Source organism: Typha latifolia, chromosome 2 (genome assembly GCF_019914945.1).
Source record: "Typha latifolia isolate L0001 chromosome 2, TyphaL0001v2, whole genome shotgun sequence".
Lineage (NCBI taxonomy): Eukaryota > Viridiplantae > Streptophyta > Magnoliopsida > Poales > Typhaceae > Typha > Typha latifolia.
This window is the reverse complement of record NC_133087.1, coordinates 15,442,904-15,466,793: the sequence shown is the minus strand read 5'-3', so window position 1 is coordinate 15,466,793 and position 23,890 is coordinate 15,442,904. Positions and strand designations below refer to the sequence as shown.

Here is a 23,890-nt window from a genome sequence, read left to right as displayed (position 1 = left end):
ACTGCAGATAAATGTTTCTTCAGCTGATGATGGTCTGAATCTCTATGATTCGGGTCACCGCTTTGAACATATCCAGTTCTTGGTGGTCCTTCTTCGCTCGCTTCCGTATGCATCTAGGACATTCCAAGCTCGAGCTATGCAGGTAAAACACTGGGAATTATCAACTTAACTCTATATGGTGATTCATTTTTATACTTCAGATTTGCTGACTTGCAATTTTATGTGTAAATATACATTTTCTTAAATACATCCTTTATGACAACTTGTTGAACTAATAAAAATATGTACTATATGAGGTCATTGTAATGTAGTCTTTGCTCAACAACAACTCAACTGTGCAAATTTTCTCTTTCTATATAAGATTCCAAATATAGGTTTTCCGTAACAGTGATATTGGCTAGTGACAACTATCTTAATCCCTGTTAGTGGAAAGAGTATTCTGATATCTCTTTTAGTGGGTTCCATTTGCAGTTATGATTCTACAAGTTATTTTGGAAACAACCTTTGTCAAAATTTGTCTTGTCAGTCCTTACCTCCTGGTGATCTAACCAACCCTGCCAACGCTCAGGAAAGTATCCTTCCTAAAATCATGGAAGTAACTTTACAAATCGACAAAGTAGATAAATTCATCAACGTCCATTTGTGTATTTTGCCAACTTTGACCAACTAAATAGGTAGCTACTCTATTTGAATGGTAAATATAGAGAAGAAAAAGGAAATGATACAATAAATGCCTAAAAGGCTTCAAAACATAACTTAAGTATGATGTACATTATATGCTATCTTCATGGTATGAACTCCCTACTTCCTATTTCTGCTTTTATATATTTAACTTCTATTACTTTATATGAATAGATTTTCTTGTCTATAATCTAGTTCAGAATGAATAACTAGGGGAATATATTACTCAGCACTGTGGATTACATCCCTTCAAAATAGGTCCCTATGGTCTGATTTCTATAAAAATGACCTGTGTTTTGCATTTTGCAGCTTTACATAATTATTCCATGGCGTTTAATTTTTATAATAGGGATCCCTGTCTTTTCCCTTTTAGTTACTACTTTGTGTTTTAGTTTACCTCAAGGATTAGGTTTAATTTTTATAATAGGGATCCCTGTCTTTTCCCTGTTAGTTACTATTTTGTGTTTTAGTTTACCTTAAGGATTACCCCTGTAGCTTAATGTCAAGAGGAGTAATTTTAAAAAGGTTGGAAACCACATGGACATGTTCTGTATCATACTAAACCGCATGCACTTTTGCAATTTATGGAAAGGAATAAACATGATTGCCTTGCTTTGCAAACATGTACATGACTTCTGTATTTCTGTATGATTTGTTTTCAGAATTCAGAAGAAACTCATAAGCTGTCCACAAATCAGTATTTGAATATAAGCAGTGATGGTGTTCATTATTAGTTATTCCTCTTAAGGAGATTATGCATGTCTATTATATGGTGAAATTGTTAATATTAACAATACACCCAACACATGCGGTAGTTTTTAAGATTTTGAAGCATAGAACATACACAACACATAATTCATTGAATCACTGTACAAGGAACTCTGTTGTATGTTCCTTGTGTAATGAACATTAATTAGGGACTCTCAATACGTGAGACTTGTACCAATGTTGGATCTGGGGATGCACTGATGGAGGTCTTTTTTGTGATTTGGACCAGTGAGCAAATGTTGCAAGGTGGTAAATCTCATCGTCATGCTAAGTGATGATGAATGGCAGCTCATCAAATTTTTTAGCATTTCATTGTTAAAGTTGCATCTTCTAAGTGGATATTTTATTCAAAATTTTTGTTTAGTCAGTCTCCAAAAAATTGTATTGATAAGCTTACTTTCTAGAATAGACATATTTTAAGACTCATACCTACTAATTTTGATTTAAAAACTATAAAAAACGGTAATGTGAATTTTGGCTTTTGAAGTTGTCTATTTGTGGTACTTTCGTGACTCTAATGCTTCTTCCATCCTGCTGATCTAGTTATCATATGAATTTTCCTTCTATGTTTCTTCAGGATCTTCTCTTTCTGGCTTGCAGTCATCCAGAAAACAGAAGCATTCTCATTTTCATGGCGGAATGGCCTGAATGGATTTTGGAGGTTCTGATATCTAACCATGAGGTAATTTTTTTCTTTTGCAAAATAGGAGAAAATTCTTTTGTTGGTTAGTCCTGCTGTTAAATAGAGATTTATGTTACCTCAAAGGCATCATTTTGCTAATATTATGCTATGTTACACATTTATAGCATGTCTCATTGTAATATCTCTTTATCGTACAGATGGGTACTTGCAAAGATTCAGATGGGGTAAGCATCAGTGAGATTGAAGACCTTGCACACAACTTTCTTATCATTATGTTAGAGCATTCAATGCGGCAAAAAGATGGATGGAAGGTAAGCTTTTAATTTCTGTTGTAACTGGTTCTGTTTAGATACTCTCTTTCTTCCCCACCTTTGAAGGCCTTCTAAACTTTTTAACCGAAGTGCTTTTTGGTTTAACTTATGTTGATTTCATGATGGATATCAAATGCAATTGAGTAGCTAGTTAGCTACTTACATCTTTTGTTAAATTGTATAACATCCTAAGATGATAATATAAAAGGTGTTGATAAGAGTTCTGTTACACATAATAGTGTTACATTTTTACAAGGAAAAGATCTGGGAATTAACACAACATAGTCATATTTTAGTATTTAACATAAATACTAGCCAACATGATGAAGCATAAATGCATTCAGGTAGCTATTTTTTGCTGTCTGTAGTTCTTTACTCTCTCATAATAATAAGGTTAGGACTTAGATCTCCCGCTACCCCAACGATCTTGTCGAGATTGTATAAGCGAAGAAGCCTTGGCAGTTAGATGAGGGGGAGGGGAAACAGATATTACAGTGCATACGCCAAGCACATGTTGTCAATTTTCGTTTTCTTAAGGTCTGACAGTTTAGGCCTCAAGAGTAGTGTCATTCATGGGTGCCATGACCTGAAATTAGAGTCATGATGGTCGTGTATCCTAATAGACTTGAGATACACAAAATCTTAACATTAACTTTGCATTCACAATATAAAGAATTCAATATAACTAACAACTCCAAATCCATAACTGTAAGCTGTCAAAGAAATAAAGATATCCAAGTTAGACAATCAATGTCTTTTAAACAATTAATACAACTAAAGAGAAAAGTCAAATCCTAAGTAGAAGTAGATAAATTCTGGTGCACTATGTTCATTCGCCACACCTATTAATCTCTGAAATTTATTAAGAGAGATTAATAAACCAACAACTATAGCTCAGTGGGTGAATCCATTCAAAGCTAATAAAACCAAAATTCATATGACATGCTATGAAAACCAAACCTCAACAATTAATAACAATAACCAACATACTCATAATGTGAATAATCAACTGATAACATGCTCAATTTTATTATGCAGATCTTTCAATCTTAATGAATGTCATACTTCTTATTTTGGGTCTATGTCCGTGGATCCACATTAACTAAAAGTCATCTTAAGATGACACTCAAGCATTTTTTACATAGCTGATTTGATTAGGATCACAAGGAAACGTCAATTTGTGATAAACACATTCTATTTTTTTCACTAACTGTTGAAAGAGATTAGAGTAATGTCAAATAGATTTTTGATTTTGTGTGAGACTATTCCCTAATCCCGCGTTCAGGAATAGATTTGTTTCCTAGACTTTAAAGTAGATTTGAGTCACCATAAATAGGTGCACGAAATATATCTAGCTTGAAACTTCTACGACGGGAAAGGGAGAAAACGAATGAGAAGAAAAGAAAGGAGGGAGGTGGGGGCCTAACGGAAGAAAGGAGAGTTCTAGGGTTTTATAGATAGGGTTTCATCAAGATCTCATCCCCAAGGGCAACCTAGCCGGGGATTATGCAGTTTTGAAACCGCTCTAGGGAGTGGAGGGAGGAAGAAGAATAGTGGGTCATGTGCGTTGCATGTGACTGTCCGATATATAAATTGGATATTACGAGTGGCCTTATGTAATGGATATTGCTCATAATATTTCACAACCTATCCCTTTTCATTTATTTGAGTTTTTGTGTTTAATTCATTCTGGGTATGCTGTACTAAGTTACTTATTACCTCTTCTATCCTGTAGGATGTAGAGGCAACAATTCATTGTGCAGAATGGCTATCAATGGTTGGAGGATCTAGTACTGGGGACCAACGAATCAGGTACGCAAGTGAAGCAATTATTTCTATTGCTTAAAGGACATTGTTGTTATTTCATGTCATAGTTTGTGCTAAGACTGTTGCCTGAGAATGTTGTCTATCACCTCTTTAAAAGATTGGATATTGTAAGCATGCTTAGCTTATTTCTAGATGATTTATTGTATACAATCGTAACAATTGGCAAATTTTCCCTTCCAATTAATTGGTTTAGCTTGACACAAGCCTTGTACAAGCTCAGCCACAGGAATTTGAGTAATTCAGGGCCTATGCTACTTGGAATGGCTCTCTTGTATTGAGAAATTCTATCTAGTGGCATTTTATCACAGAAGCCCGTGACAGCTGCGTAAATAAATATCGATCTGTTTTTTTTAAGTTCTAAATATTGTGGTTGTTTGGGCTCTCCTGTAAGCCTTGCACCTTTATTGAGTAATGCCTGAGTTGCAGCATCAATATCTGATATTGTGCCAATTTTCACATCTCGCTTTATTGAGAAGGGTTAAAACTTAAAAGCATGAAAAAGAAGCAAAATATAAGGTTTCTAGTATTAATATTCTGCATAAAAAGCCAGTATTTCTTGGATTTTATCTTTGATGGTTCTAATGTTTTTTCTGCTTTCTTAAGAAAATTGATACTGTTGATGTTACTGTCCCTTGTAGTCATTAGGCATTCTTCCTTTGATGGGTCAGCACATCTATTTAGGAGTTTTTTCTGATTTTTCTATTTTGGATTTAAGAAATTTGAAGATTCAAATATCCCAAGCTTTTGCTGAAAAATGGACTTCAATATTCAGAAATTTGTTTGATACGAACAGTTGAAGGGTACTTCTACACAATCTTACTTTTTTAATTGGTCACTAATTCACAGATTGGCATTTTTTAAAACTAAAGTGTTGGGGAAAGTGATTTTCTTGATTCTCCGAGTAATGTATTCCAGAGTCCCTAGATAATAACTCTACAAAGTCCAACTTCCCACACTTGAAAGTTGAAAGTTGAAACTATCAAACATTTAATGAATTATGACATTTGGGTTGGTATGTTATCATTCACAAACCCAATGCAAGTGCCCACACCATACACTGAGACCATGCAATCATGCATGGGCTTATCGACTGACACCTGGTCAACAGTACTTATGGGAGATTGCAGAGCCTTAACGTACTTTACTTGATAACCATTACTAAAATTAGAAACTCGGATGGTTGTTCAAATAGTCGTCGCATTTGCATTTGTAGTGTTTAGTTATTAGCTTTTCCCCCATCATTTTCTGCTTCATTCTGGTTGTCTGGTCTCTGTATCTCCTTTTTTTCTCTTTCAATCTCTACTTAGAAAAGAAATAGAAATTGTTGATTTACAGAAGAAATCATTATGCTTCACTTGGTAAATGAAATTTTTACTGACACTGCTTTTACTAATTCAATTTTTATGTATTTGAAGACGTGAAGAGTCATTGCCAATCTTCAAAAGAAGGTTGTTTTGTAGCCTGCTCGATTTTGCTGCTAGGGAGCTTCAGGTTCAGGTAACTGCAGCATTTTAGCAGGCTTAAGGGCATGGAAATTTCAGTTCTTAACTTATTATCATGCTTGCAGATTACATTACTTTTCTTTCTTTTTTCCTTTTCTTTTTTGCTTAATGTTTTGAGCCAATGTTGGACTAGAGCTGCAAATGAACTTAGCTTGCTAAAGCCTTGGTTTCACTTATAGACAGGACGATCTGATCTGAACCATAGCCGGTGCTCTTTAACAGTAGCGGTTGTAAACCTAGGTCTTATGATTTCTTCAGTTTTTCTAGGTTTTATGAATATCTGCCAGCTTAGTAAAAGAATCCATGGTTCTGTTTGATATTAATCAGATTTCTAACCTCCCTTCCTCTCATGAAGTACAACTGTTTATGAATCAGGATCATATATCTTGTAACAACAAAACAACATCAATAAGAACGACAACAGCAACCACCACCTCCATCACCACCACCAATCCTTGAGTCTCACTATTCGGGTTAGCTGTATGGATCCTGTTTTCTTTTTTAGGGTCCATTTTCTTAGTTTTCTTGACAACAGTTGCGTTGGTTGTCGACCAGGCTTGGGACCAACCGTTGAAAGATATATCACAGTAACCACACACAAACAGAGTTATCATATATCTTGTAACATTGAAAATACGTGTAGGTTTGGGGTGAGGAAGAGGATATGATCTGATGCTGCGGGTACCTATCGTCATTCGTCTTGTATTAGGCTCTATAAGGATTGTGAGGTTCATTCCAATATTATCCCTGCACAGAAAAGTCAATTATCTACCTATCTTCATTCCTCTTTTTATTAGGCTCTGTAGGATTATGAAATTTATTCCAATATTATCCCTACACGGAAAGTCAATTCTCTCTCATTATTGGGTTAGATGTTTCCTGGCACTATGTTTGATGCGCCCTCTTGACATAATTCAAGAAAAACAATGAAATAGGCTTTAGAGTGGTAGAGGAAGGTGATCCAGCTACTGGTTTAGTGAGAACAACACAATTCTGCTACGGTTTCCTTTTCTTGCTCATTTCATATTGTCTCCACTACTATGTAGGTAATTGTTACTTGTTAGCACCAAGAACAATTTCTTTTATCTGTTTGTACAGCTTCTTCTCTTTATGAAAGTAGTTGGTAACTTGGTATGTGTCTTTTGAATCACCAGTACTTATGGAAGGAGAAAATATCACACTTGGTTAGAATGTGTTCTGTTCTGCGAGAAGTTGTGGGTCTGAAATTGTTTTTTCATCCTCCTACTTCCTCCAGCAGTGAAATTTCCTGAATTGCTAAGAATAGCTAGGATTTCCAGAAGGCACCCGCACCCTTCTTTGACGCTAAATAAAAGGTATACAAAAGATATGTAACTCAAGCTGAGCAGCTATTTTCAAATAAAGGACTGTATACCTTTTCAGTACTCTTTTAGAGTTTAGAAGCCAGAGTAGATAAAATATCATGGTTATTTTTATTGTTTGACATCCTAAAGGTGTAAAACGTGCCACTTATCTTTCATGTGTGAAGGCCTTCAAATGACTAAATAAATGAATTATTATACAGTAATATTGCTATTATTCGTCTTCAATTTGTTTCCACTGGCAGCTAATTTTATCCATCTTGTACTTTTTATATTGCAATTAATTGGCTTTGACTATCATTTGTCCTTCTCCATATCATACCTTCATTCTTGTCTGACATGCACCAGAAAGACACTGACAAGAGCAAGAACAATGATAAGAACCGACAGGAAATTGTCCTTCTCCATTATCATACCACAAGCCTTCAGTTTTGGCTTTTTCACCCTTTTGCTCTCTCAAAGTCTCCTACTTTCTAAGGGAATTGTAGTAAATATGAAAAAGTCTACCGTTCAACTTTATCCAGGGTAATTATCACACAACTTATAAGATATTATCCTGCAACCAGAAGGGCTGAAGTGTGAATGTCTAAACACTATTTTAGAGTTCCAGGCTGCAACTGTTCATCATTTTTTTTTCCTCTTTTCGTATGTAGTTGAATTTATCTTATATACATGGTGCAATTCTTTTTTTTTTAATGCAATAAAAGCAAGATTTGATTCCTGAACCTTAGAGATTCCACAATAATGTCTTCATCTAGCTCTTTTTTTGCAGCAGACTCAAGTTATTGCAGCAGCAGCAGCTGGAGTTGCTGCTGAGGGTTTGTCACCACAAGAAGCCAAAGTAGAAGCAGAAAATGCTGCACATCTTTCTGTTGCATTGGCTGAGAATTCCATAGTGATTTTGATGCTTGTAGAAGATCATCTAAGGCTACAAGGGCAGAACTTTTGTGCTTCTCGTTTGGTTGATGGTGCTGGATCTTCTGCCTCATCAGCTTCATCTGCCACAAGTCGTTCAAATTCGTTAAGTAGAGCAGCCGGTGAATCTATGGAGACCACCGGCTCTAGGCAGTCATCATTGTCCAGTGATGCTGGAGGTCTTCCATTGGATGTATGTTTTTATTTTTTATTTTTTTGTTTTAAAGTCAATATGTTATTTACAATTTATGGTTAGTGCAAACATCTTTCCGGTTATACGTATCACAGAATTCACATAATCTTTTGTATTTCTTGTTTCATAAAAAATAGAGGTCATTATTTTCTCTTAAGCTCTTTCTTGAGATGCTATAAGTTGCCAACATCTTGTTATTGTAATGTAGATGAGACGGAGTTTTAAGTTTTCAACTTTACTCAGTCTGCATTTTAGATCATAGTGACTAGTAAAGTTTTAGAAATGAGAGTTTTCCTCAAGTTTCTGGCCTTGTCATTCTTATATTATAAAGATATGATAATCTGTACACACTGTGGTCCGTCAGTGTCGAATTGGTATGAATTTTGGTTCATATTTGAGCGGTAGGGAGTCAGTTCTCCTCAACATGGAATGCAGAAGGAAGAAAGTTGCAGAGAGAAAGAAACCTCTTTGGTTTTGTTTGGATTAACAATGAGAAAGTAGGTGAGGAAAAGGTAAATAAGAAAGATAAAAGGTGAACAAGGCAAACTCTGAAAAGTGTGGGAAAAAGGATCATGATAGAAGTGGAAACGACATATCAGCTCAATATATTTCTGGGAGATAAGGGCGGTGATATTATGTCTCAAATCTCAATGACTCTCTCTAGATTTTGCAGTTTTAGTGGGACTAATATGTATTATTTATGTTTACAGTTATAATATTGTATCTCCTAGTCTTGCCTTAAATTTAATACTAGTCAGAATGGATAATAATTTGACATGTCACATCTCATTTGACAAGTAAATAGTATCGATATTTTAATAGATAGTAATTAGTAAATGTGCAATCAAATTACATGATATTGAGCAAACCTTACATGCCAATGAAGGGAAAATGAAGAATACAGTACCACCTGTCTGGCATGACCCTCTAGATATTTTGTTGGATAGGGGCTATTTATTGCCTTACATTTTGCCCTTAATTGCAGTAGTTATTCTAATCTTTTTTTAGAATAATGTATGCGTATCTGTATGTAGTATGAGAGTATGTGATACATGCTGGCAAAGTTTTGCTAGAAATTAATTATCATCGGGCTATACTCCTTGGCTTCATGCCTCCTAGAATGACATTAAATTTGATAGCTTCCCAATCAAAATTTATGCATTCCGATACATATTCACTAAGTTGACTAAGAGCTATTCTACAAAATTGTAATTGTCAAATATATAATGGTTCAGATTGATAATTTGCAGCAGTTAATGTTTGAATTGAGTACTTATCTTTACTTCATTTGAGGCCATATAGAACTTTATTTTTATACAAAGTGCACTAATTTGTTGTCTAATTTTGTGGGATCTAGTGAAATAATAGATTTAACGGTTCACTCCATGTCATTGCCTGGGTTCTAGCTTACCCGAGATTGTAGATTCTCTCCTTAATACTCAGCTTATTGTTGCATGCACAAAGCCACGAAGAAAGATTAAGTGTTTTCTTGGGTTATCTATTATCTTAACACTGCCTATTGTAAGTAGACAATTTTTCACTAATTGTACAGCTAGAGGAGAAAGTTTCATGCTTCTTTCATTAGCCTATATATTTATGTGATCCATTTCTTATAATGGTTGAACTAGGATGTCTATATATAAACATATGGTTACTGGATTTACTTATATCTGACATGACAACCTTCAAATTTTGTTTATATTTTTTTATCCACCTGAATGCTTTTTACTTAAAGTATGCATATTCTGCGTCAAATCAGGTTCTTGCTTCCATGGCTGATGCAAATGGACAAATTTCTGCAGCAGTAATGGAGCGACTTACTGCAGCAGCTGCAGCAGAGCCTTATGAATCTGTTCGGCATGCTTTTGTATCTTATGGAAGCTGTATTGTGGATCTTGCTGAAGGTTGGAAGTTCAGAAGCAGATTGTGGTATGGTGTTGGAATACCATTAAAATCCACTGTCTTTGGTGGCGGGGGAAGTGGTTGGGATTCTTGGAAGTCTGTTCTTGAGATGGACTCAAACGGAAACTGGATCGAACTTCCTTTAGTGAAGAAATCAGTTGCCATGCTTCAGGCACTTCTATTAGATGATTCTGGGCTTGGTGCTGGTCTTGGTATCGGAGGTGGATCTGTTACTGGAACAGGATTTATGACTGCACTTTACCAGTTATTAGATAGTGATCAGCCATTTTTGTGCATGCTTCGGATGGTGCTTGCTTCAATGAGGGAGGATGACAATGGGGAAGACGATATTTTTATGCGAAGTGCTAGCATAAAAGATGGCATATCAGAAGGAATGGGCTATCAGACTTTGAATGTGATGCCATTAGAAAGTAACAATCGCATGTCAACAAGAAAACCCCGTTCAGCACTTCTTTGGAGGTATCATTTCTTAGACCTCTTTTCTCCAATATATTTAACTTTGGAATTTTTTTTATTTGATAATAGTAAGACATCTTATTAATTTACTCTTTGTTTTTGGCTCTCCATCTGAAAAGTTTGCTTGTAAAGTCTACTTGTGTTGGTTTTCAGTTGTGTCCGGCTCATTCTCCTTATATCTATGGAACTCTATTTTCAATTGTATTATAATTCAAAATCAGTCCCTTCTTAGCAAACATATTTGTGGTGTATACTATTTGTTTATATGTATGACCATTAACTGAAGTTGTGTATGAGTATAAAATGTTGATGATGCTTTTGCAAGTTCTTCAGTGTAATACTGGAAGTAGTGAAATTTGGATTTTTGTACAAGAATTGATGTTAGAGCATCATAGTCCATCTTAAGACAAGAAAATGAAACAACACAAGCTTTACTCTGAGTAATCCTAGGATAAGTGGCAAGTTATTCACTCTTTTAAATGTTCTTTTGTTCTAAGAGTATATAAAAAAAGAAATGGAACAATTCATGACCAACAAGTGATATTTTGGAGGATAAAGTAGTAACGCTTTCTTTTATCATTGAACAAAAAAACTTGTTCATTGTTGTTACCCAATGAACTCTAATTACTAGATCTTGTTAGAGGTACTCGTATAGCTGTCTATATACTTGATATTTGTTAGTTGTCTGATTATTTTTAAAGTAGATGCACTCATTCCTCTGCTACGCTAACATTCTCTTTTGTTATTTTACTCATTTTGTACTAATAACATGTTGATGTGCAGTGTTCTTGCGCCTATTCTAAATATGCCAATCACTGAATCGAAAAGACAGAGAGTGTTGGTTGCGTCGTCCATTCTTTATTCTGAGGTTAGTTAAACTCATCTTTTAGTATCATATCTCAATCTAAGAAGATTTGTTGTCCTTGACTTGAAAAAGAGCTTCTATACGACAGCACATTTTTTTTAACATCTTGAGTCACAACATATTGGAACTTGTCTTAAAGACCAATGATTCTTCTTATTTCTAAATAAATAGGTTGATTGTGAAAAATATCTGAAGTAATTTCAGAAAGCGAGAAGTTGTAGTTCTATTTAGGTTCCATTCTCATTGTCAAGTACAAATGCAGTCTATAACAATATGATTCTCATTTTTGTTCACCGTGTATCCTTGTGCTTCAATCTACCTAATTTTTGTGCAGTATATACCAAAAAAATATCTTTGTCCACGTTGATGACGTATGGGCATGGGAGGAAATGGATACAGCATAATAAAGACACATCATATGGCAAGCTTCAAATGGATATGATACAATATAACATGGAATAAAGTTTATCCTAATAAAGATACATCATGTAGCAGATTTTGGATATAAGATACAACATGATGTTGACAAAATATGCACGATATATATATATATATATATATATATATATATATATATATATATATATTACATTTACATTCGCTCATTGAATTTCAGTTTCCCTATGATTTGCTTTCATGATCATGATTAACATCCTTAATTTACTTGTCAAGATTCAAGAATAAGGTATATTTCATAGCAAAATGTAAGAGCATATCTCTGTCATATGAATATTAATGTTTCAAAAAACAGTCAAGGTAGCCGCCTTAGGTAGGGCGCTCACCAATTAGGTAGGTCCTTGAGGGGAGTTGGCGGTTAAGTGTGCACCTAGGTGGTAAGAGTCAGGCACTAGGCACTAGGTTATTAGGTGGTTTTGAACTTGTTAACAATTCTAGTACAAGTATTAAATATAAAGTACTGTTCCTACTTGGTCCCCAACTTACCCATCGTTCAAGTTGTGAGGGGTTTCTAATTACTATTAAGTGGGCGTTTTTGCCGTAGTTTTTACATGCTTTGTTTTGAAATGCTCCTCCATCTTTTGGTTGGCCCCGATGCTGTGTCAGGAAAATCCAATGGTCTAACAAAGAAAGAAAATAGATTTGGAAGCATATTTTACAGTCTAGAAGAGAGCTAAATCCAGTTTTTGTTGTTTCTATTTATGGTAATGCAGCCATGTTTCTACTTCCTAAAGTTATGATTTACTATCTTAGTTGTTTTGTTCTAAAAATTTCATATCTAGATTAACAAAAAAGTTAGTAATGCTTGAGAATTTACAAAAAATATTATGCTGTTTTTTTCTTTTGCTGTTGTGATGCAGGTATGGCATGCAATTAACAGGGAAAGAAAACCTATACGAAAACAGTATCTTGAGGCAATTTTACCGCCATTTGTGGCAATTCTAAGACGGTGGAGGCCACTTTTGGCTGGTATTCATGAACTTACTTCCTCAGATGGCCAAAACCCACTCATTGCCGATGATCGTGCTTTGGCAGCAGACACACTTCCCCTTGAGGTGGTAATATTACAAATATTTGGTCAACTCTTCTGCGTGATCAATATAATATAACTAGGTCTTTATGTTCATATGCAAATATGTATTAATCTCAATAGTGTTTCTTTGAATGATGTTTTGATCCATTAACAATGTAAGTTGATATAGGTGATTTACTTTTTGCGGGAGCAAGCGGTTCTATTATGACTATTCTCTGAAGCTTCTCTTGGTCTGTTTACAAAATACTGAATATTTGAAATTATTGAATCTTGATTGTATTTTTCTTTGTCAAGTCAGCTTGTAGGGCTTGACAGTCTTTAACTCATGCATTTTGTGGTTTCTCTTCCCAGTTTCTAGTCACAATCCTGCATTGATTTTTCTCTTTGCTGCTTCTAATGAACTTGCTACATGACTTCACAGAGTTGTAGGTTATAGGTGGTGCATTTAGGTATTCGTTTGTTCTATGTAATCTGACATAATTATTTCACCAAATTACCCAGTTCAAGAAGACATGACAATGATGGCATGGTCTGTATATCACAGTTGGCATCCTATTGCTGGTAGAAATTTTGAGAAATTCGAAGGGTCCAATACTTATGAAGATATGAATATACTGAATTTAGAATGAGCTACATGTGTAGAGCTTTTCGTCTTACTCACTGCATGCTTACTTCAATGCAGGCTTCTATTTCAATGATATCCCCTGGTTGGGCTGCTGCTTTTGCATCACCTCCTGCTGCTATGGCATTAGCTATGATTGCTGCTGGTTCTGCTGGTGGGGAAACTGTAACACCTGCACGTACTACACTGAATAGGCGTGATACATCATTGCTTGAACGTAAAACAGCTAGGCTACATACATTTTCAAGCTTCCAGAAACCTCTTGACACACCTAACAAATTCACACCCATGCCGAAGGACAGAGCATCTGCAAAGGCTGCGGCTTTAGCTGCGGCACGTGATCTTGAACGAAATGCCAAGATTGGCTCGGGGAGAGGTCTTAGTGCTGTAGCAATGGCAACATCAGCACAGAGGAGGAGTGAAAGTGATATTGAGCGTGCAAAAAGATGGAATACATCTGAAGCCATGGGTGTAGCCTGGACAGAATGCCTTCAATCAGTTGATTCAAAATCAGTTTCCGGCAGAGATTTTTCTGCCCTTTCCTACAAATATTTTGCAGTTCTTGTTGCAAGTTTTGCTTTAGCAAGAAATATGCAACGAGCAGAGGTATGACTGGCTTGAAATATTTCCATATGATGCTCTAAGATTACCAGATGTTGTACTCACTTTTTAGACATGCAGATGGATAGACGTGCACAAGTTGATGTCTTAGATAGACACCATGGATCAACAGGAATACGAGCATGGCGCAAGCTTCTTCGTTGTCTATTGGAGATGAGTAGGCTTTATGGACCTTTTGGTGACTCTCTATGTTCTGATCATGTACGTTTAACCATCCAAATTTTAGTAGTCCTTTGATCCTTTCATCTTCTTATTTTTACTTGTTTCCATATTATAAAGAATTGGAAGAATATCTTTATTTAATAAATCTTATATGGGGGTTGTCTGGTACCTGCTTTTCCAGATCTTCTGGAAGCTAGATTTTATGGAGAGTTCTTCAAGGATAAGAAGATTTATGAAAAGGAATTACAAGGGATCTGACCATTTGGGTTCTGCTGCTGACTATGAGGAGAGAATGCTCCTTAATTCTGGGGCAGAATCAGATGCATGCCGTGTAGATCATACAGGCTCTTCATTTGTTACCGATCTACCTTCAAGTACTCCCATCATAATGGCAGAGGCAATGTCTATGGATGAAAGAACTGAGGATGATGAACAGATGGAAAATGAGCAAACTCGCAACAGTATGGACAATCAGCAGAGACATTCATCAGATGCTGATCAATCTTTGAAGGAACCACTAGATCCTAGAAATTCTGGAGCTTCAGTTCATCATAACTTGGTTGAATCCACGCCAGTGGTCGCTCCTGGCTATGTGCCTAGTGAGTCTGATGAAAGAATTATTATTGAACTTCCTTCTTTGATGGTGCGGCCATTGAAAGTTGTTCGAGGAACTTTCCAAGTAAGTGGTATCTGATTTACACATTTCCATTCCGGTTAATTAGTATGTAAAGGTCCAATTGATTGCTATTGTTATACTTTCATATTTCTAGCACTTGAATTCCATTCTCTAAATGCTCCAAATATGTTAAATCTTCCATGAGCCTTCTCAAACTTTGTTGTGCTCTTCCTCAGCCACATTGTTGAGGCAGATCTGAATGATGACCAGGACTGCATGATCTTATATGAACTGATCTGAGGTTTTTAGTAAATTAGTCAAAGCACGTTTTAACAATCATAGGAAAATTGAAAACTCGTTTCTCTTTATTAGAGATTTTCTGAACTGACAATTTAGCTTCATCAGAGATTCCTACGGCAACAATCTTATAACTTTTTATTGCGACTGAATGCAGATACAATGGTAGAGCATGACTTTATGTATCTGACATGAATGTGTATAGTATTATTTGAGGGGTATATCTGTCTTTGATTAATTAATATTGGATCATACTTCTGTGTTATGTTTGGGTTTTAAATTTGAGTTCCTAAGAATTGATATACCATTTAGGTCCTGATTATTCGACAATGTTCTGCAAACTGGAACATTGATATCTGATGCATTGCTAGAATTTCCAAGTTATTCAGTTGTTCACATATATGTTCCTTTATTTGTGTTCTTTTTTCGGAATTTTTTTTTTCTCACTTGGGCCCAATCCATTGCAAGAAAACTTTGTTGATTTGAATGGTTGCTCCCTGGACTGTGCCTTCTTTGTAGTTTGCTCACTCTTGCTTCATGTTGTAAATCTTATCACAAAGCTTTTCATGCTTAGTATGGCTCTTATTTTTCAGATAACATCAAAGAGGATAAATTTCATAATTGATGAGCATGCAAGCGCCACTTTGGTAGAGGATAATTGCATGAATACTATTAGTCAATGCAATGAGCCAGACAAAGATCGAAGCTGGTTGATCTCTTCCCTTCATCAAATATTTAGTCGGAGGTATATCTCATTTTGTTATCCATCTTGTCAAGATAGTATTTATAATGTAAATCTTGTAACTTTTTTTTGAGAAAAGAAAGAAAACAAGTGAACTAACACCCCTTCTTCTTCCTGAATTGTTCAACTATTCCTTTTGGTTTTACATTCGCTGAAGTTATTGATTAGGAAATAGGAAATGCCCTACAATATGTGGGTGCCCTAGGTCTATCAACTTTAAATACAAAGCATCTGCCACGAGATTTTGATGTACTTTTGAGACAAAAATTGTAATACCTACTTCTTCTGGACAAGTTAAACCGAATTGTTCTAAGATATCCTTAAAACAAGTGTGCTCACTGTCATGAATCTGGTTAAAGGACAGAGGTATAATCTTCTTTGCATTCTTAAATTTATGCATTGGTTTATTACCTAATAACTTAAAGTTTTTAGGTCAATTGGTTATCTAACATAGTACCCAAGCTGATTTTTGTAGAGGTCATATATTCAAACTGAAAACTTTGTCTAGCGCCATTCTATCCTTATTTTCAATTATCTATTTTTGTGCAATATAAATGAGCCACACATTTTATTACATTTCATCTATCCATATGTGATATATATAGGCATTATCTAACAACTTAAGTTTTTGGGTTAACTAGTTAGTTAACAACCACTATGAACAACAAAAACAAAATGTGAAGATTTACCTTCCCAAGTTTTTTGGGGATTTACATATGCTTGGAAATTGTAATCTTAATTTAGACTATGATTGCTGAAATACATTATTCAATACTTGATCCATGCCCCTTGATACTGAACTTAGTCACTTTGTTTTAAGGATGAACATGCAGTAAAATTTTCACTTTTGCTAGAATCACATGAAAAGTGATCAGAAGTTCCCTGTGGTGAAAATTTTCAAATGGATGCTGAACATATTTTCACTTTGTTTGAAGAAAAAAATTACAGTAATTATACCTTTTACATGATTATAAATTCTATTTTGAAAATTACTGCACTACAATCACAAGTGGAATATAAGTTGCCCATCAAGTTTTCATTTTTTATTCATTTAGTGAAGATTGATGGTAACTTCAGTGCAGAATGCCTTACAAATTTTCCTGGAAAGTGTAGGCCTGCTGTTCAATATTCAATAACTTGTTGTCTTCCCATATTATGTTGCATGTACCCAACTATGGTTGACTAATTGTTTTTTTGCAAAAAGGACATTATGTATGAACGAAATATTGATGCTTCTTTTTTTCCTTTGTTCATGAGATATGCTCGTTGTTTGTGTTTTTGCTTCTTGCTTAAGAATGTAAGGTGTACTCAGAAGTCAGATCATCTTTTTAGGATTTTAGGATTTTAGTATTTACAATAGAACATTATGTTTTTCTATATTGGTTCTGTAGCATTTGTTATCGAATTTAATGTCGCTGAAGAGTAAAAGGGAGGAAATGAAAATGCTATTTAGTCCCAATAGTGTTTATTTATCTATGTTTAAAACTTGAAATGATCCGTTCTCGTACTTACTTTTGTTATAGGTATCTGCTGAGGAGGAGCGCTCTGGAATTGTTTATGGTTGACCGGTCAAACTTCTTCTTTGATTTTGGGGTAAAATCTTGACAAATATTTTTCTTCCATTTCTTAATTTAGTGCAATGTTAATATATCCGAAACAAGTATTATTCAGCTTCTTCTTGGTACTTTGCTCCAGAATACAGAGGGGCGCAAAAATGCTTACAGGGCAATTGTTCAAGCTCGGCCTCCTTATTTAAATGATATATATCTAGCTACACAGGTTAACTCCTTGAATGAACTGTAGATATATTAGACTATTAATCATCTGCAATAGTTTACGGTTATTTGAGACTTATTTTGTTCTAGAGACCGGAGCAAATTCTTAAAAGAACTCAGCTAATGGAGCGTTGGGCTAGATGGGAGGTAAAGAACTATGTTTGTTATGGTTTTCTTATATATTTGTTCATCTGGGATTCTAGATTTAGGATTGAATACATTATATCTGCAGATTACCAATTTTGAATATTTAATGGAACTTAACACTCTCGCTGGGCGTAGCTACAATGACATTACCCAGGTGAGTCTGCTTGAAAGTTATTTTTTCTAATGATTTGGCAACATGTAGTTTATAATTTTATCTCTTCTTTGTAGTATCCTGTTTTTCCATGGATTATAGCAGACTATTCTTCCAAAAATTTGAACCTTGGAGATCCTGCTACATTCAGAGATCTTTCAAAGGTGAATCATCTTCTCCTTTGTTATACTCTCTTTCAACCACCAATCTGTTTATATAGATGACCATGTCTACATATCTCTTGCAGCCAATTGGTGCAATAAATCCTGATAGATTAATGAAGTTCCAAGAGCGGTATTCTAGTTTTGATGATCCAATCATTCCCAAGTTTCACTATGGTTCACATTACTCTAGTGCTGGAACGGTAATTTTTCTCTTTTACTTACCAAATGATTATTTGGTCTTTGTACCTCCAGTGCTAGAGCATAATCTATTCATGTGGTTATTTGTTACCTTTGCTTGTTTTAGTTTATCCTGCTTTGTTATTTTTCCTATTTTTATCTTTTCACCTTTGGAGCATTTCATTTCTAGGCTAGGATCCAAAGAGGACTAATATATCCTAAGATTGTTTTGGAGAAAGGATCTCATATTGCCTTCTTTTGATAGAAATCTAATATAGTTCAGGTCAGAAGGCACAGAACAATAATTGATTTACTGCAAATCAATTTTCATATTCCACCACTTCAAATGTCCTAGGATCATTTCATCAGTTTCAAATAATTCAAACAGCCATAGGCTCACAACCAAGGTCTCAAGGATCAAAATACATATCCTTGCCATGACCTTGACATACACTACTTGTTGGGCAGCATAGCCACATGTTGATGGCAGCAATCACAAGGGAAGGGAGAAGGAAGAAAGACAGAATCTGGTGGGATAGGAGATAGGGTGGATAAAGGGTATGTGCAGTTGGAAGAGAGAGGGGACGCAACATTGAGGAGGATAGAAAATGAGGTTGTATCAAGTCAGGATCAAATCTGACCCCAGGTTTAAGGACTGACATAACGGAATGTTGTCGACAGCACTGATCAAATAAGTAAACATCAGCTGATCTAGATCTAGAGGTGATCAACTGGCTCAGCCCACCTGATCCCGACTTACCTGGGTTAAGCTCGGCTAGAGTCCGGTTTGGACCTGACCTAGCCCTAACTTGATATGGTAATGGGTGATACTTGGCAGGACTTTGCCACCTGACCTGAAAGCCCAACTCATCTGTTTTGTATGCTTATTTAGTCCCACATCGAAAGTTGGATGTTCTGTAAACTACTATATCAGTATTTCCCTATCAAATGTAATCTAAATGTTTCGTTGCTATAGTAATATTGCTAAAATAATTTTGATAGGCTCGACTCGTTATGCTATTCCCAATCTCGATATTGCTCAGTCTAGTAGGCGGTAACTGGTCAGATTATTCCATTTGACTCAAGTGGTTCATGGGCAGGTTGGCGAACAAAGGGCCTAATCCGGATGGTTTGAAAAGCCAAGCCTGAACTTGGCATGGCCCACTTGATGATCGCCTCTAGCTAGATCAAATAAAACACCAGCCCCAATTGTGTGGATCAAATAAATTGTCATGGTCCAAATCTTACTTGCCTTTGACCAAATATTGCGAAACCTGATCAAATTCAAAATTCAGGAATACACCTCTAGCTCTCCATGGTTTGCTTATCACACATTTAACATGCTTCCTCTCGTGCATCCTCTATACAACAAATAGGGGGGTGTAAATGAGCCGAGCTCGAGTGAGTTGAGCATAGCTTGACTCGGCTCAATAAGCATTTTTTTTCTGCTTGAGCTTGAGATGAGTTGGTTGGCTTGAGATTGGCTTGCCTCAAGCTTAATAAAGCTTGAGCTCAGCTCAGTAGCTTGACACTGTTTCATAGGCATAGGAAAAACAAAAAATCAACAAGACAACTCAAGCTTCAGTCCACATAAGCAGATCTAGTAGAGATAAGAGAAGAAGACCAAAACCTGAAGCCAATTTTACAACAAACAACTGAAGATTACAACTTTACAAGTCTCTCCAGTCAAGATTTCTTGACATTGTTCAACAGGAATAAGCTAAGAAAAGTGTGGAATTGCCTCTTGCTTACCATGTTGCTGGCGAAATTGAACTAGTCTCGCTTGGGCTTGGAATAAATGCAAGTGGGTATAAAAAAAAAGAGCAGAAGCTGGACCAATATTTACAAGCTAAAGATATGGTAGAATTATTGAAGAAGGCTTATCTCTTGGGCTAGATTGCAAAAATGACAGTACTGAAGAAGTGGTCGTCAGAGTGGTGGAGGCTTAGCCCCGGTGGAGGCTTGGAGCGGTCAATGATGGAGGCATGGAATTGTGGAAGTCTGGCCGTCGGAGAGACCTCTTTGGATTTTGGAAGAAGGGATTTGGGTGAGAAACTGATAATTCTCAGTTTAGGGTTTTTAGAGTAGTTTATATATGTTATTACTTATTAGTATTCAGTGGATCTAAGATCCAATCGATCTAATATACACACACACATGTTACTCTAGTGTTTTGAGCCCTAACCTAGCTGAGCTGGATCTAGCTCGAGCTTGGCTCGTCTAGCTCTTGAGCTGCCCGCAAGCCACCAAACTAGTTTGGTAGCCGTATGGACAGATGAAAAATAATAGGGTAAAAAAGTAAAAATCCTCTCCATGTAACTAAAATTATTGCATTACAATTATAGGTATAAAATACACTTACAATTCGTCCCACCACTTGACCGGGTACCATAAAAGGGGAGAGAGAGGGAGCGAGCAAAAAGAAAGGAGCCAGTGGAGAAAGGGATTGGTGCTGGAGTTCCCATGTGCAATTATGATAAAAAGTGATGAGCTGACTTGCCTAAATTCATTTTATGCATCTCATCAAAAGACTTGTAGTTTAAATTTTCTGTAGTAGTAAATACCCTGGAATGAATATTTGTATTGATAAGAAGGCTCTCATTCTTTGCATTTTTTTGACTAATAATTTGTTTGTCTCAGGTCTTGTATTACCTTGTCAGAGTGGAGCCATTTACTACTCTCTCTATTCAGCTGCAAGGTGGAAAATTTGACCATGCTGACCGTATGTTTTCTAATATTAGCAGTACATGGGATGGTGTTCTTGAAGACATGAGTGATGTGAAAGAGCTGGTAAGAGTTTGCTAAAGCACTACTTTCAGTTCATTTTTCTTGGGGCCAACATAAGTATAGATGATATTCGTTCTGTTTCTTTTGATGCTGATTTATTTAAATTGCAAATTTGAGTTTCCCTTACCTTTAATCTGAATTTCTGTTTGCATGTATTCTAGGTCCCAGAGATGTTTTACCTCCCTGAAGTACTAACCAACATGAACTCAATTGATTTTGGTATGACTCAACTAGGAGAAAAGTTAGGTAAGAGCATTCAGTTCATATTTTAGATGTCTTTCCGTACTCATGCGAACAATCTATTAGGGACTAAGCATCCTGTTGATCACCTGCTGCAGACTCTGTCAGCTTGCCACCTTGGGCTGAGAACCCTGTTGATTTCATCCATAAGCATCGCATGGCTCTTGAGAGTGAATATGTATCTGCTCATCTGCATGAATGGATTGATCTTATATTTGGGTATGTGTGTGGTCGTTCTTCCAGTTTGTTGTGATTGAGCTTTATATTTCCTTATCCTAATGTTTTGAGTGGTTTAAGAATATTCAAATTTTATTTCATGTACATTCTCTTTTGAACTCTTGCTAATTCAACCCCCCATGATATTGCTTTGAGCTTTGAATTTTGTTGTCAAGATCTGAGCACGTAATGTGTTGGATCACCATTTGTAGGATTTTAGAAAATCCAATTATAAAATTGAAGTAATAAAAGGATTAAAAAAATACTCTTATGATCCTTTTACTATGATTTATTTATCCAGATGAAGGCCAGGCACCAAAAAGGAAGCTGAAAATTTGCCGCACTTCTGTTATAAAAATAATTAAGCCCATTGAGTTTTTTCTTTAATTTGCTAAGGTTGCATTATTAGTTATATTTGCATGGACAAAATGCTGTTTCAGATACAAGCAGCGAGGTAAAGAAGCCGTGATCGCAAACAATGTTTTTTTCTACATCACATATGAGGGGGCAGTTGACATCGACAAAATTGCAGATCCAGTAAGCAAGTTGGAGCTTGTATGATTCTAATTATCTACACTCAAAAAATTTAGTTTCTTACATATGCCATTCTGAAATTTTTGAAGGTACAACAACGAGCTACACAAGATCAGATTGCATACTTTGGGCAAACCCCGTCTCAGTTGCTGACTGTCCCGCACTTAAAGAAAAGACCACTGACAGATATATTGCACCTACAGGTAATCACTTTCTCTTTTAGTAGGCATGTAAAATTAGTGCTTGCAATCTTTTATTAGTGTATGATTCTTAATTTTTATCTGTCCTGTTTTTATTTGTTGTCGGTATATTTATATGATCATAGTTTGCATCTAAACCACTGTTATCAAAAGATTAGTCTAGGCACTTGGGTGGTATACCTACACAATTTTATCTGGATTGTCTGTACCAAGCAACTAATTAATTCAAATGAAGCTTCTTATATAGGACATACTTGTACATTATGAGCAAATGCTTTTTGTTCTGATGCCAACTTATTGATGGTGTGTATTGTGATTTAGGGAATTTAGCCCCTATTTGTTTTGAGTTCAGGGGAGGTCCCTGAACTAGTTCAGGGATCCCTAACCTTCAGTAACCAAATATCAAATTATATTTTTTTTTCCTAATCTAGTTTAGTACCAACTCGACTACTCCCCAAATAAATACTAATATATAATTTTTAATATCATTTTAAATTAATTCTAATTTTATCCTTGACTATTATAAACACCATATAAGCTAGCAAATATGCACTTAAGCTCGCAAATGACTATTATAGACTCTGTATAAGTCAGTAAATATGCACTTAAGCTTGTAAATGATTATTATAGACACGATATAAGCCAACAAATATACATTTAAGCCTAAAATGACTATTATAGACACTATATAAGCTGGCAAATATGTTCTTATATCCGCAAATGACTATTTTAGACATTATATAAGTCATTAAATATGCACTTAGGCTTGCAAATAACTATTATAGACACTATATAAGTCGACAAATATGCACTTAGGCTCGCAAATAACTACTATAGACATTATATAAGCCAGCAAATATAGACTTAGGTGTACAAATAACTATTATAGACAATATATAAGTTAGCAAATTACACTTAAGTCCGTAAATGTTATAGGCACTATATAAGCAAGCAAATATGCACTTAATAAGATGTGAATATTATATTTTTATAATATAACAAATATTTATAAATTATGATACACTATAATATTTGTATATTATAACAATGACCACCATAATGGCAAAAGGGTATTTTCATCCATCAAATTTACATATCATTCATTTCCTTCCAAACACAACACTTTTTTTTCTTTTTCATATCACATCATAAATAATATATATACTCTTAGCCTGGTTCAGAACCAAACACTAAATTACCTTAGCCTAGTTCAAGGTACCTAAATCAAGATTAAGAAGTGAGACCAATTAATTTAGTTTAGAGCTTAGCCTTAAACCAAACAAGGGCTTAAAGATTGCTTTATTTTGGAGGTAATGGCATTGTTTTTTATTATGATCTGAGGAAATGTTTAGTTTATGTCTTAATATATCATGAAATTTTATTTTCCATATTTTTTGGCCATTTTGTTGTGAGAACTTCATCTATGAAGAACTTGGTGATCTTGACCTAGTATTTATTATCACAATATATGGTAAATCTTTTTGCCGCCATTATATTGGTTTACAATTGGTTGATTGCGTGATTAT

The 23,890-nt window shown here is 35.4% G+C and overlaps 1 protein-coding gene across 4 annotated transcripts in view; it reads left to right on the top strand.

Annotated features, from left to right (window-relative positions):
• The window catches only part of LOC140781700 (BEACH domain-containing protein C2), a 36,397-nt gene that overhangs the window by 7,066 nt on the left and 5,441 nt on the right, over positions 1–23,890 (top strand). The window contains exons 5-28 of one of the 4 annotated variants that reach the window (XM_073127804.1): positions 8–142; positions 2,027–2,131; positions 2,290–2,403; positions 4,139–4,215; positions 5,646–5,727; positions 7,848–8,180; positions 9,940–10,562; positions 11,343–11,427; positions 12,741–12,935; positions 13,596–14,141; positions 14,217–14,357; positions 14,500–14,997; positions 15,825–15,976; positions 17,497–17,566; positions 17,669–17,752; positions 17,839–17,895; positions 17,981–18,049; positions 18,124–18,210; positions 18,294–18,410; positions 21,028–21,177; positions 21,336–21,420; positions 21,513–21,633; positions 22,071–22,167; positions 22,254–22,367. In XM_073127804.1, the coding sequence (XP_072983905.1) occupies positions 8–142; positions 2,027–2,131; positions 2,290–2,403; positions 4,139–4,215; positions 5,646–5,727; positions 7,848–8,180; positions 9,940–10,562; positions 11,343–11,427; positions 12,741–12,935; positions 13,596–14,141; positions 14,217–14,357; positions 14,500–14,997; positions 15,825–15,976; positions 17,497–17,566; positions 17,669–17,752; positions 17,839–17,895; positions 17,981–18,049; positions 18,124–18,210; positions 18,294–18,410; positions 21,028–21,177; positions 21,336–21,420; positions 21,513–21,633; positions 22,071–22,167; positions 22,254–22,367 (4,137 nt within the window). Of the gene's footprint in view, positions 1–7; positions 143–2,026; positions 2,132–2,289; positions 2,404–4,138; positions 4,216–5,645; positions 5,728–7,844; positions 8,181–9,939; positions 10,563–11,342; positions 11,428–12,740; positions 12,939–13,595; positions 14,142–14,216; positions 14,358–14,499; positions 14,998–15,824; positions 15,977–17,496; positions 17,567–17,668; positions 17,753–17,838; positions 17,896–17,980; positions 18,050–18,123; positions 18,211–18,293; positions 18,411–21,027; positions 21,178–21,335; positions 21,421–21,512; positions 21,634–22,070; positions 22,168–22,253; positions 22,368–23,890 lie in introns of all 4 variants that reach the window. The other 3 variants (XM_073127803.1, XM_073127802.1, XM_073127801.1) reach the window with 3 other exon arrangements.